Source organism: Bos mutus, chromosome 25 (assembly GCF_027580195.1).
Source record: "Bos mutus isolate GX-2022 chromosome 25, NWIPB_WYAK_1.1, whole genome shotgun sequence".
Lineage (NCBI taxonomy): Eukaryota > Metazoa > Chordata > Mammalia > Artiodactyla > Bovidae > Bos > Bos mutus.
Window position 1 is genome coordinate 7,842,859 of NC_091641.1, and position 13,349 is coordinate 7,856,207.

Genomic DNA, 13,349 nt, shown 5'->3' on the forward strand with positions numbered 1-13,349 from the left:
GGCAGAAACTGAGGCACAAAAAGGCTAATTATTCCCTGAGGTCAGGCAGCCAAGAATAAGTGGCACAACAGGCGTTCAGTCTAGAGTTCAGAGGTGAGGAAGTGGAGGCCGTGTAGACATATCCCTTTTGAAAGGTCTCAGGTGACAAAGGGAACAGAGACAGGCACGGAGGATGCTGGCACGCCACTGGGAATGACCTACATGGAGACCGAAACTGATGGTGTTGGAGGGGAGGCCGAGAACTGAGGTGCTGGAGGAGGCGAGAAGGTTCAGGGCCCAAGACGAGGGGTTAGCCTTTCTGGGGAGCATCGTATTGGCAATTCTGAAGTGGACCCTAACTGTCCACTTGAGCAAGATTGTCCCTGGACTTGACTGGCCTGCAGAGGTCTGCTGGCTGCTCCTGGTCGCTCCCACCCCGGCTAAAAGGTAACTTCCTTGCAGGAAGCTTCTGCACAGGCCTTCTCCCCTCAGTGTCCGGGGGCAGCAGAGACTGTTGTGCCCAGGAACCAAGAGCAGCCCTGTAAGCAGGAGCCACAGCCCAGGCTGGCCGGGCAGTTCTATCAGTACCAGTGAGCGATGTGCCACCTTCCACGAAGCACCACGATCTTTACAATAAGCCCACAAGGCCCCTCACAAGGGACCTGCACCAGCCTCCCCAGGGTCTCCGTCATCACTCTCTTCCCACTGTCGTCACCCCAGGCTCCTTTGGAAACCTCAGGTGCTAAGTTCCCTCCTGTTCTCAGGAGTGTCCCCACCTCCTTCATCCTCTCTCCCTCCTCCACCTGCCTAAGTCTTGCCTAACCTCCTGTCGCAGCAATCACATCTCAGACAGCCCTTCTCTGACCACCCATCCCCTGACTAGGCGAGGCCCTCCTGTTGGCACCTCCTGTGACACTGGATGCTGACCCTTTTATAATGCTTTCCCTGCTTAATGAAGTATTTTTTGGTCCAATGTCTGCATTCCACGCTTGACTGTAATCTTCATGAGGGTGGGTCTAGTTGACCACAGTTATTTCCAGTGCCTGGCATGTAGTAGGTGTTCAGTGATGATTTACTGAAAGAAGAAATGAATTGGTGACTGTTTTACAACCTGTTTTATTCAGATATGTTGTGTGCAATGTTTATCTCCCCTACACACATTTCACTTTAAGTTTTTAAAGTTTCCTTGATCACTTTGGTGATTATTTTCACCTTTGTTTGAACACATGTTAAGAAAGTTTAATTATCTTACTTAGTAGTCCTTCATCTAAAATAGAAAGATGTACTAAGCTTTTGGGCTTCCCTGATAGCTCAGTTGGTAAAGAATTTGCCTGAAATGCAGGAGACTGTGGTTCAATTCCTGGGTTGGGAAGATCCCTTGGAGAAGGAATAGGCTACCCACGCCAGTATTCTTGGGCTTCCCTTGTGGCTCAGCTGCTAAAGAATCCACCTGCAATGCGGGAGACCTGGGTTCGATCCCTGGGTTGGGAAGATCCCCTGGAAAAGGGAAAGGCTACCCACTCAATAATATTCTGGCCTGGAGAATTCCATGGACTGAATAGTCCATGGGGTCGCAAAGAGTCGGACACAACTGAGCGACTTTCACTTCACTGAGCTTTTATTAATACGTTATGGATTCTTTCCTGTAGGATGACCGGTTTGGTTTTGTGTGAACCAACAGAGCTTTATAACATCTTGAATCAGGTCACAAAACTATCCAGATTAACTGAACCCAACTACCTCTGTTTATTGGGTGAGTACTTTATTTATGGGTGTGGAGGTCTTAGCTGTGGCAGGTGGGGTCTTCCGTGGCGGTGGGCAGACTCTAGTTGTAGTGTGAGGGCTTAGTGGTTCCACAGCATGTGGAATCTTAGGGATCGAACCTGCACCCCCTGCTTTGGAAGAGGGCTTCTTAACCACTGGACCACCAGGGAAGTCCCAGTTTCACTTGTTTTTAAGCCAGATAGACCATGTCTCTGACCTTTGCTCAAGACTATGCGATGAAGATTCACTTATGTTGTTGCATGGAGCTAGAGTGTAGTTAGTTCATTTTTGTTATTAGATCATTAAATTCTGATTTAATGATCTAATTTAATCGGTAGTGTACTATTGCAATAGGGAGGAGCCCAGAGTGAACAGGACTCCAGTTTGCACAGAGGCCTTTGCGATGGAGAATGAGGGAGTAGAGAAGGGGAATGTGGGGCTCAGAGTCAGGGAAGTGAAAACTACGAACTGGGTGGGAGTTGGACCATGTGAGACCCAAGGGGGCTCGCTAACTGGTGCTTATCGAAGCTAGGCTCTACCCTCCTCAGAGGCGGGGGCAGGGGCCCTGTCTTCAGGTGCCAGCTGGAGCAAGCAGTAAGTTCTTTGGCGGCCTTGAGTGTCCTCAGGCAGACACTTCACAAGGGCTGGAGTCAGCCTTGGAGGTACTCTTGAGCTGTATCTGAAGGTAAAGATGTCTTCAGATGTAGTTTTTTTCCCCCATTGATTTCTAAGTTCTTTACAAATTCTGGATACAAGATTTTGTTGGTTATTTGTATTAGAGCTATTATCTCTGTTTCTGGCTCATCGTTTTACTTTAACGTATTTTAGTGCTCTCATTGGTCACGTGTTCCTTTGCGAAAAAGCAGTTACTCATTCGATGCTTTTCCTTTTCAGATGTGCGGTCCAAACGGGAGTATGATGAAAGCCACGTGATTACAGCACTCCTTGTGAAGAAGGTATACTGACAAGAGTCCGCACGTGGGGCGGACGGGCTACCTTACTGGAGGGCCGGAAGAATGGGAGGGTTTATCCGAGGTCCAGGAGGGACACCTCCTACTGGACACCGTGGGCGGCAGGGGCAGGACCCCGTGTGTCCACCACAAGGGTCTCTGACACTGTCACATACTCCCTGAGGCCTCTCCCTGTCCCCCATGGTCAACAGCTTCATTAAGAAATGTTTATTTAATTCTTTGATGTGCCAGGCAATGTTATGAACCCTGGGGTTGTGACTTTTGCCCATTCAGGCCTGTCTGCTTACTTCCCTCTTCACGGCAGATTTTGGATTTGGTCTCCATCACCCACACCCTTCTCCAGAGGATGTCAGTAGTTCCAGTGGCCGCAGCTGCTCTCTCAGCACCTGTGCCAGGGCTCCTAATCAGCTGTGGGCTGGTCACTAGACCACTGTTCTTTGGCCAGGGTATCGTCTCTGGTCCAGTCAGCCGTGGACAGCTTCTCCCAGGGGGGACCATGGGTGTGGAAGACTCTTGGAACGTGGCAGCCTCTCTGGTCCACTCTCAGGGCTTCCGGGCCTGTGTGTAGTCAAGGAAGGGGGAGCTGTCCCACCTGGGCTCCTCCCAGTGCTGGTGTGCAGGGCGTGTGGGCTCAGTCTAACCCACCCGCCAACAGGCTTCTCCGGTGGTTTCTTTAGAGGGCAGGCAAATATCTAATCCCGGAGTCTGTGGATCTGGAGTGTGTGGAATACTGTGTGGTATACGATAACAACACCATCTCCCTGGAGCTAATGCTGAAAGACGACAGCACTGATGACGGCAAGCACAGTGAGTCTTTACCAGAGCAGCAGGACGAAGAGTTAAGCTACTGAGCGCCTTTGCCACATGTCGGGAGCTCTGCCTGGGCCACCTCTACAGAGCAGCCCTATGGGCATGGCAGTGTCAGAACCTGGGAAGGGTCTGGGTTGTTTCCTTCTTTGCAAGGTGACAAGTGAGCCTGCCATGGTTTCATGGATGCTGGCACAAGGCCTGAGGCTCCTGGCTCAGAGATAAAAGACTTTATTTCTCAGAGCAATAAAAGTGGCCAGAAGACAGTGGGTGGTGGTGTTAGAGACCTCTGAGCTTAGGGGGCCTAAATCTTTTCTAACAAACATGCAGAAAGCCTGCCTGCCCTTGACTCTGGAGGGAGGAACTGTCTCTATTATCCGAGGCTGTTTATTACACAGATATCCTTGAAAAGCCAGCGCCTTTGTTCAGAGGACATGTAGAAACACGAAAGGCCGTGGAGAGTGGTCTCCTAGTAAGTAACGTCTCTGTTTTATAGGGGAGGAAACTGGAGTCCAGGAAGGTGAAATAAGTCGTTCCCCATGTCTGGGACCGTGGGTTTCTACTGCTATGTAACAAATTACCCCCAAAGTCAATAGTTTAATACCATAGTTGTCTGCTTGTTTCTGTGGCATTCGGGAGCACTTAGCTGGGAGATTCTTGCCTATCCTGAGGCTGTAGACATGACGTCAGCCAGGCTGCTGTCCCGAGAAGGTGAGATGGGGCCAGGATGACATGCCTCCGAGATGGTCACTCCCGTGGGAATAGCCAGGAGTCCTCTGTTCCTCACTGCACGAACTTATGCAGAGGGCTGCTTAGACGGCCTCACGACAGGGCAGCTGGTTTCCCCAGAGGGAATGGGCCAAGACAGAGGGAGAGAAGGGGACAGCTACGGGCCTATTTATGACCTGGTCTTGAGATGGAAATACTAGGTCACATTCTGTTCATTAGAAGCAAGTCACTGAGTACAGCCCACCCCTGCAGGCTGCTGCTGCTGCTGCTAAGTCGCTTCAGTCGTGTCCGATTCTGTGTGACCCCATAGACGGCAGCCCACCAGGCTCCCCTGTCCCTGGGATTCTCCAGGCAAGAACACTGGAGCGGGTTGCCATTTCCTTCTCCAACCCCTACAGGAGAGGGGAATTAAACTAAAGGGAAGCATTTGAAAGCGTTTGTGGGAAGAGTTTTTAAACCACCACACCTAGTAAGTGGTGGGGCCAGGATTCAAACCCGAGTGATCCTGGAGAACAGTCACTTCATCCTCGAGCTGGACCTCGGCCAGTTCCAGTCTGCTTCACTGAGGCTCCACTGCATTCTCCATTCAGCCCCTGCTTTGGGCTGACCACGCGTTGCTGCTGCCTGCTGGCTCAGTGACCGATAGGGGTGGATGAGTTCCATGGGCTGGGCACTCATACCAGTGGCCACTGGGTGGCGTTAGGCTTCCGCCTGTAATAACACCAGTTTTCCCAGGAGGCCCTTAGCCAGGAAATTGTCCCCTCTTTGCTACACTCGTCCCTGGTCTGCAATCCTAGGATTGTCGGCTGAACCCTGAAGTCCTAGGAAATGGTGGTCGGTGAAAACAATCCCCTCTACACTCTGTACCTGACCTCACTTTAGCACTACGGAGTCGCCATCCTTACTCAGTAAGAAATCACAATCACAGAACAACAAATCCCAAAACCACACTCTGATGATTTGCTTACTCGGGGAAGGTTGCACAGTCAGGGACGACTGCAGTGGCCAGTGGCTTGACGGCCACAGTGTTCTTTGTTTACTGATATGGCAAGCAACATTCTTTTCCATAGTATATACTAGAGAGAAGTTGAACATGTGCACACAAAACCTTGTACATGGGTGTTCCTGGCAGTCTGATAATAGCCACAAAATGGGAACACCTGAAATAGTCATCAACAGATCAGTGGATAAACCAGACATGGAGAGCCACACAGAGGAATATTATTCAGCTGTGAAAAAGGATGGAGTGCTGACACTGGCTGCAACATAGATGAACTTTGACAACATCATGCCCAGTGAAAGAAACCAGACACAGAACGCCACATTTATACAATTCCATTTCTATAAAATGTCCAAAATAGGTCGAGCTGTAAGAAATTAGGTTAGTGGTTGCTTAGAGCTGAATGTTTGCAGGGAAGTGAGAAATGAAACCCCCTAACTGGTACATGGTTTCTCTTGGAGGTGATTAAAATGTTCTGAAATTGACCGCAGTGATGGTTGCATAACTGGGAATACATTAAAAATGTTAATTTATATACTTTAAATGAATGAATTGTGTGGTATATCATTTATGATATTGTATATACATATATGTGGCTCAGCTGGTAAAGAATCCACCTGAAATGTGGGAGACCTGGGTTGGGAAGATCCCCCGCAGAAGGGAAAGGCTACCCACACCGGTGTTGGCCTGGAGAATTCCATGAGTATAGTCTGTGTGGTCACAGAGTCAGACATGACCCAGCGACTGTCGCTTTCATAGGCACGCGCACACTTCACTTGTCTTGGATCGTCCTTCCTTGCAACAGTATGGAAATCGAAAAGGAAATCTTGGAGTTTACAGACAAAGATCAGCTTACTCGGTGGTGAATCGCTTTTTAAATTTTAATTGTAGCTTTCATCTCTATTTATATTCACTTCAGTTTCCTCGATAATTGTTTTCCAGAGTGGAGTGCCTGCCCACTGGGCCTCTAGGCACACGATGAGCACAGAGGGGACAGTCATCTCTTTGGTCTCTGCTCTTAGGAATAGTGCTTGGAGCGGCTGTTGAGTGTGGCAGAGCCCTGACCCACCTCACGCGCCACCCCGTCCTTATCCTGAGAGGAGGCTACGAGCTCTTCTCGGCCATGTATCACTTCTTCCGGACACAGAAGATCATCTGGATGCCTCAGGCAAGCTGCGCACCGAGCACAGGCAGGCTCGGGCGGGAGTGGGGCCTTTCCCTGGGGGCCGAAGGGGTCGAGAGCAGGGCTGGAGAAGCAGGAGACAGATGACGTGGAAAAGGTGGAAGAGGTGTTGACGGAGGCTTGGGAATGAACTCGGGCAGCCAGGAGGTGCAGTCCAGTCCAGTGTGATGAATTATAAGTGCCAGATGGAGGCAGAGCCAGTGTGGCGTTTCATCAATGAGGCCGGTTTAGAGAGCAGGGATCCGCGGCGGGGGTTCTGGGTGATGGGCCGTGGTCAAAGCCACACAGGCGGGGCCATCCTTAGCCGTCTGGCCTCACGAACCCTGGCTGGGTCCAGAGAATACAACGAAAGGGTGAGAGAGCAGCCCCTGCCTACAAGGATTCCTTTGTCTAGTGGGGGAGACCAGGGCTGTGACAAGGTGTGGCCGAGGTGTTACACAAGGTGTCCGGAGCCAAACCAGAGGGTGAATAAGGTGAGCACTGGGATGCAGTGACAGGCAGACAGGGGCACTCCCTGCGGGGATTTCATAGCATCCGGTTTCTTGAAGAGTCAGGAGTGAAGTGGAATGTGGACCTGCAGGGGTCTCATTCTTTCTAGCGATTACTTCAGCTGTGCTGTCACTCGCCGTGGGCAGCATCATGGGCCGATAACATACTTTCCAACCACTCTCGGTTATGAAAAATTTCAGTTTCATCATATTATAAAACAACTGGAGAAGTGTGCCTAGGAACTGGAATTTGGTGATAGTAAGGAGTTCCACCTGATGCGAAGAGCTGACTCATTGGAAAAGACCCTGATGCTGGGAAAGATTGAGGGCAAGAGAAGGGGACGACAGAGGATGAGAGGGTTGGATGGCATCACCGACTCGATGGACATGAGTCTGAGCAAGCTCTGGGAGTTGGTGATGGACAGGGAAGCCTGGTGTGCTGCAGTCCACGGGGTCACAAAGAGTCGGACATGACTGAGCGACTGAACAGCAAGGAATTATTATTATATATTTTTTAAGGTTGTGATGACATTATTATGGCTACATTTCTGAAAACGCGAGTCTCTATCTTTTAGAGATACATAATGAGATATTTATAATTAAAATAACATGATGTCTAGAATGTCCTTCAAAATAATCTGGGGAGGGTCGGGAAGTTGGAAGTACATATGAAACAAAATGGGCCATTAGTTGATAATGAATGCTTGCTGAAGGGTGAGAGATCCAGAGGTTTGTTACGTTATTCTCTCTACTTTTGAAATAATTTTTTAAAAGGGAATAAAACAGTCCAGTACAGGCTAGACTAGTTTAGCCTCAACCCAGGTCTTCTTTCTTCTCCCTTCCTGGAGTTGGGCAGCTTTCCATTGTCTGTGGGCTCGGGACTGGGAATGGGGAGGAGTGTATGATAGCTTCAGGGATACCTCCTTACTTCCCCTCTTCCGGTCCTGGTCCCTTTGGTGCTGGGGGTCCGGGTGGGCCCTGTCTTGTGTGACTGGCTGCTTATCAGTGGTGGGGACGTGCTTTCTTCTCATTTTGCCCCGCCTGGTTCTGTGTGCCACAGATGATGGCCTTTGAGGCTGGTTTCCTTTCCATCTGTTACCAAGGATCCTTCAGAGAGAGCCAGCTGAGAATTCCTGACAGGAATGCCCCCAGGTCCCTTCCCTTCCCTTGGCAGCTCACGACCTCCCACCCCATCCACATTCCTTCACCTGAAGCCCAGAATGAGCCCCCGGAGGGTGTGATGATGGGAATGAGGCTGCTCCTGGCCTTGCTGGCACGGCTGCTCCAGCCAGCCCGTGTGAAAAGGCGGGGACCCACGCCTGGGGTCATACCTGTTCCCAAACACAGGGTATGCGTGTGACGCTCTCCAGGGCACTTCCTCACCTTCCGCTGAGCTGTGATTCTTAGCTCAGCAGCTGTACAGCCAGTCTTCCCGGGCCCCCCAGGCACCCCTCTTTTCTCCCAGAGGAGCGTCCTTACTGGCTTTGCAGGGACGAAAGAGGGCCTTTCTTGTCTGCAAACATGACATGCTCATAACTCACCTTCTTTCTTTTTCTTTTTTTTAATATTCACTTTTGGCTGCAGTGGTCTTTGCTGCTGTGCATGGGCGGAGAGCAGGGGCTGCTCTTGTTGCGGTGCTTGGGCCTCTCATTGCAGGGGCTTCTCTTTTTGCGGAGCACGGGCTTCAGTAGTTGCAGTGCATGGGCTTAGTTATCCCGTGGCACGTGGGATCTTCCCAGATCAGGGATCAAACCCTTGTCCTCACCATTGGCAGGCAGATTCTTAACCACTGGATCACCACAAAAGCCCCTTTATTTTCTTTTAAAGCTTTAGGAAGTTGGAATTGGCATAGGTTAAAACAGCACATACTTAGAATGTACAGTTCGGTCAGTTCTGACGTGTATACCCCTGAGACTGGTCCTTGCCCCATCTTCTTAGGTAGTTTGGGAAGAGGGATGGGGTGGTATCTAGTAGGGCCTGGACAGGTGAGTTCTATGCTGCTTGTTCGAGGCCCTCGTAGGATGTACGTTCCTAGATTGGCTTCTCCCTACTTCGGGACTTTTGTTACTAATTCAGGGGCAAGAATGAAAGCCCCACTCCCTTCCTGTTATGTGTTTTGACACGTTATGAAGCAGACGTGTCTCTGCTGCTCCCCAAGGAACTCCTACCAGGGGGATGGAGGCACGGAGTTTAGACTCTGAGATGGCCCCTCTACTTTAGACAGAGTGACTTCTAATTTCCTGTTTTATATGTTGTTGTCTAGTCACTAAGTCATGTCCAACTATTTGTGACCCCATGGACTATAGCTGTGTCGGGAGAAAGCAGTGGGCTCAATTTGGACACGTTAGTTTGTGATACTGGTTTCTCTTACATTTGTTGACGTGGTTATCAAAACTGTGTCCTCTAGAATTAACAGGCAGTGGCTGTTTAGAGCAGAGCATTTTTTTATCCATGTCACACCCACTCCCCCACGGCCCTTAAAACTATTGGGAAAGTAGGCTGGTTCGAAAGCATCAGGAAGATCCTTGACAGATTTGTGGTGAGACTGAGTGAGATTTTCCAGGTGAAACCATGAGGAGTCCACTTGGCTCCAGCAAGCTGAGCGTCCTGAGGGGGTGGTCACCCAGAACCCTGGGGAGTGCTTTGGGTCACATTTGCAGGTGGTGGGCCTGCCTGCCCGCATGTGGAAGGGCCGAATGTCTCACAGACTTGGGGGTTGACTCGGAGTGGTGTCTGCTTATTGATAAAAAAGCTTTTGAGGTCGACAGTTTTGGAGGAGTGTGGGCTGGTGGGGGGTTCACTGGGAGGGGAGGTGTGCTGAAGCCACAAGGCTCTGAAAGGCGCGGGTGGGCTGCACACTAGCTTGAGGTCTTAAGATGTTGTTTCTGAGTTGAACTTGGAGCCAGAGGTGGTTTAGAACTGGTTTGACCTTTAAAATTATATTGGTTAGCATTTCCTATGGAAAACTGGTGAAAAATAGGGGGTTTCTAGACAGTTTGAACATTCTTTGGCATTGCCCTGCTTTGGGATTGGAATGAAATCAGTCCTGTGGCCACAGCTGAGTTTTCCAAATTTGATGCTGAAGTGGAAGCTCCAACAACTTTGGCCAATGATGCAAAGAGCCAACTCATTGGAAAAGAGCCTGATGCTGAGAAAGATTGAAGGTAGAAGGAGAAGAGGGCAGCCGAGGATGAGATGGCTAGATAGCATCACTGACTCAATGGACATGAGCCTGAGCAAACTCTGGGATACAGTGAAGGACAGGGAAGCCTGGCATGCTACATACAGTCTATGGGGTCACAAAGAGTCAGACACAACTCAGCGACTGAACAACCACCACCACCACCAGATCATATTCAATAAACATCAATTTATTCAATGCTAGTGGATTTCTTTTCCTTTTTTTCTTGTGAGGTTATGCCTAGGTTTTATATTACTAAATATAACAAGTAAGTTTTCAGTCTATGCCAACAATAAACAAGTATCCACTGTTTTATTACAGACATCTGAACTACAAGAGGTCACCCAAGGAACCATTAGGGGAATTTTCATTAGTTCTGGAGGCATGCTTTGAGAACAGTCTTAGACTGGTGTGCTTCTCTGGCTTGTTTATAAGTCTCATTAATAATTGTTTAATAATTATTTTTATTAATAATTGTTTCTAACCACCTGATGGGTGCTCTAATAATCTTTCCTTGGAAACACTCAAATTTTGTGATCCAGCCCCCCAGCTTTATTGAGGTATAATTGACATATAAGACTGTGTAAGTATAAGGCATACAACATGATTTGATACACATATATGTTGCCATTTCCCTGGTGGCTCAGATGGTAGAGAATCTGCCTGACATGCAGGATACCCGGGTTTGATCTCTGGGTCAGGGAGATCTCCTGGAGAAGAGAATGGCTACCCACTCCAGTATTCTTGCCTGGAGAATCCCATGGACAAAGGAGCCTGGAGGGCTATAGTCCATGGGGTCCCACAGAGTCAGACAGGACTGAGCAACTAACACTTTCACTTCATATGTTGCAAGATGATTACCATAGTAAAATGAGCACATCCATCACCTCACACAATTACCATTTATGTGTGTGTGAGCGATGAGAACATTTAAGATGTACTTTCTAGAAATTTTGTTAAAATTTCAAGTATATAATACTGTGTTGTTAACTGTAGTCGCCATGCTGTACATTAGATCCCCAGAACAGCATCGGACCTTGCTTCTATCACCAGTCACATCCACAACAAGAGATGGCGAGAGTGAACGTCGACATTCTAGGAATCAGCGAACTAAAATGGACTAGAATGGGTGAATTTAACTCAGATGACCATTATATCTACTACTGCAGGCAGGAATCCCTCAGAAGAAATGGAGTAGCCATCATGGTCAACAAGAGTTCAAAATGCAGTACTTGGATGCAGTCTCAAAAACGACAGAATGATCTCTGTTCGTTTCCAAGGCAAACCATTCAATATCACAGTAATCCAAGTCTATGCCCCAACCAGTAACGCTGAAGAAGCTGAAGTTGAATGGTTCTATGAAGACCTACAAGACCTTTTAGAACTAACACCCCAAAAAAAGATGTCCTTTTCATTATAGGGGACTGGAATGCAAAAGTAGGAAGTCAAGAAACACCTGGAGTAACAGGCAAATTTGGCCTTGGAATACGGAGTGAAGCAGGGCAAAGACTAATAGAGTTTTGCCAAGAGAACGCACTGGTCATAGCAAACATCCTCTTCCAACAACACAAGAGAAGACTCTACACATGGACATCACCAGATGGTCAACACCGAAATCAGATTGATTATATCCTTTGCAGCCAAATATGGAGAAGCTCTATACAGTCAACAAAAACAAGACCAGGAGCTGACTGTGGCTCAGATCATGAACTCCTTATTGCCAAATTCAGACTGAAATTGAAGAAAGTAGGGAAAACCACTAGACCATTCAGGTATGACCTAAATCAAATCCCTTATGATTATACAGTGGAAGTGAGAAATAGATTTAAGGGACTAGATCTGATAGATAGAGTGCCTGATGAACTATGGACTGAGGTTCATGACATTCTACAGGAGACAGGGATCAAGACCATCCCCATGGAAAAGAAATGCAAAAAAGCAAAAAGGCTGTCTGGGGAGGCCTTACAAATAGCTGTGAGAAGAAGAAAAGCGAAAAGCAAAGGAGAAAAGGAAAGATATAAGCATCTGAATGCAGAGTTCAAAGAATAGCAAGAAGAGATAAGAAAGCCTTCTTCAGTGATCAATGTGAAGAAATAGAGGAAAACAACAGAATGGGAAAGACTAGAGATCTCTTCAAGAAAATTAGAGATACCAAGGGAACATTTCATGCAAAGATGGGCTCAATAAAGGACAGAAATGGTATGGACCTAACAGAAGCAGAAGATATTAAGAAGAGGTGGCAGGAATACACAGAAGAACTGTACAAAAAAGATCTTCACAACCCAGATAATCACAATGGTGTGATCACTCACCTAGAGCCAGATATCCTGGAATATGAAGTTAGGTGGGACTTAGAAAGCATCACTACGAACAAAGCTAGTGGAGGTGATTGAATTCCAGTTGAGCTATTTCAAATCCTGAAAGATGATGCTGTGAAAGTGCTGCACTCAATATGCCAGCAAATTTGGAAAACTCAGCAGTGGCCACAGGACTGGAAAAAGTCAGTTTTCATTCCAATCCCAAAGAAAGGCAATGCCAAAGAATGCTCAAACTACCGCACAATTGCACTCATCTCACACGCTAGTAAAGTAATGCTCAAAATTCTCCAAGCCAGGCTTCAGCAATATGTGAACGTGAACTTCCTGATGTTCAAGCTGGTTTTAGAAAAGGCAGAGGAACCAGAGACCAAATTGCCAATATCCGCTGGATCATGGAAAAAGCAAGAGAGTTCCAGAAAAACATCTCTTTCTGCTTTATTGACTATGCCAAAGCCTTTGACTGTGTGGATCACAATAAACTGTGGAAAATTCTGAAAGAGATGGGAATACCAGACCACCTGACCTGCCTCTTGAGAAATTTGTATGCAGGTCAGGAAGCTACAGTTAGAACTGGCCATGAACAACAGACTGGTTCCAAATAGGAAAAGGAGTACATCAAGGCTGTATATTGTCACCCTGCTTATTTAACGTATATGCAGAGTACATCATGAGAAATGCTGGGCTGGAAGAAGCAAGATTGCCGGGAGAAATATCAATAACCTCAGATATGCAGATGACACCACCCTTATGGCAGAAAGTGAAGAGGAACTCAAAAGCCTCTTGATGAAAGTGAAAGTGGAGAGTGAAAAAGTTGGCTTAAAGCTCAACATTCAGAAAACTAAGATCATGGCATCTGGTCCCATCACTTCATGGGAAATAGATGGGGAAACAGTGGAAACAGTGTCAGACTTTATTTTTTTGGGCTCCAA

General features: G+C 47.9%; 1 protein-coding gene across 8 annotated transcripts in view; it reads left to right on the plus strand.

Moving 5' to 3' along the window:
• The window catches only part of STYXL1 (serine/threonine/tyrosine interacting like 1), a 32,655-nt gene that overhangs the window by 7,208 nt on the left and 12,098 nt on the right, over nt 1-13,349 (plus strand). For 6 of the 8 annotated variants that reach the window (XM_070362499.1, XM_005892825.2, XM_070362500.1 and 3 more), the window contains exons 2-5: nt 1,629-1,732; nt 2,638-2,699; nt 3,392-3,521; nt 6,273-6,418. In XM_070362499.1, the coding sequence (XP_070218600.1) occupies nt 1,629-1,732; nt 2,638-2,699; nt 3,392-3,521; nt 6,273-6,418 (442 nt within the window). The remainder of the gene's footprint in view (nt 1-1,628; nt 1,733-2,637; nt 2,700-3,391; nt 3,522-6,272; nt 6,419-13,349) is intronic. The other 2 variants (XM_070362505.1, XM_070362506.1) reach the window with 2 other exon arrangements.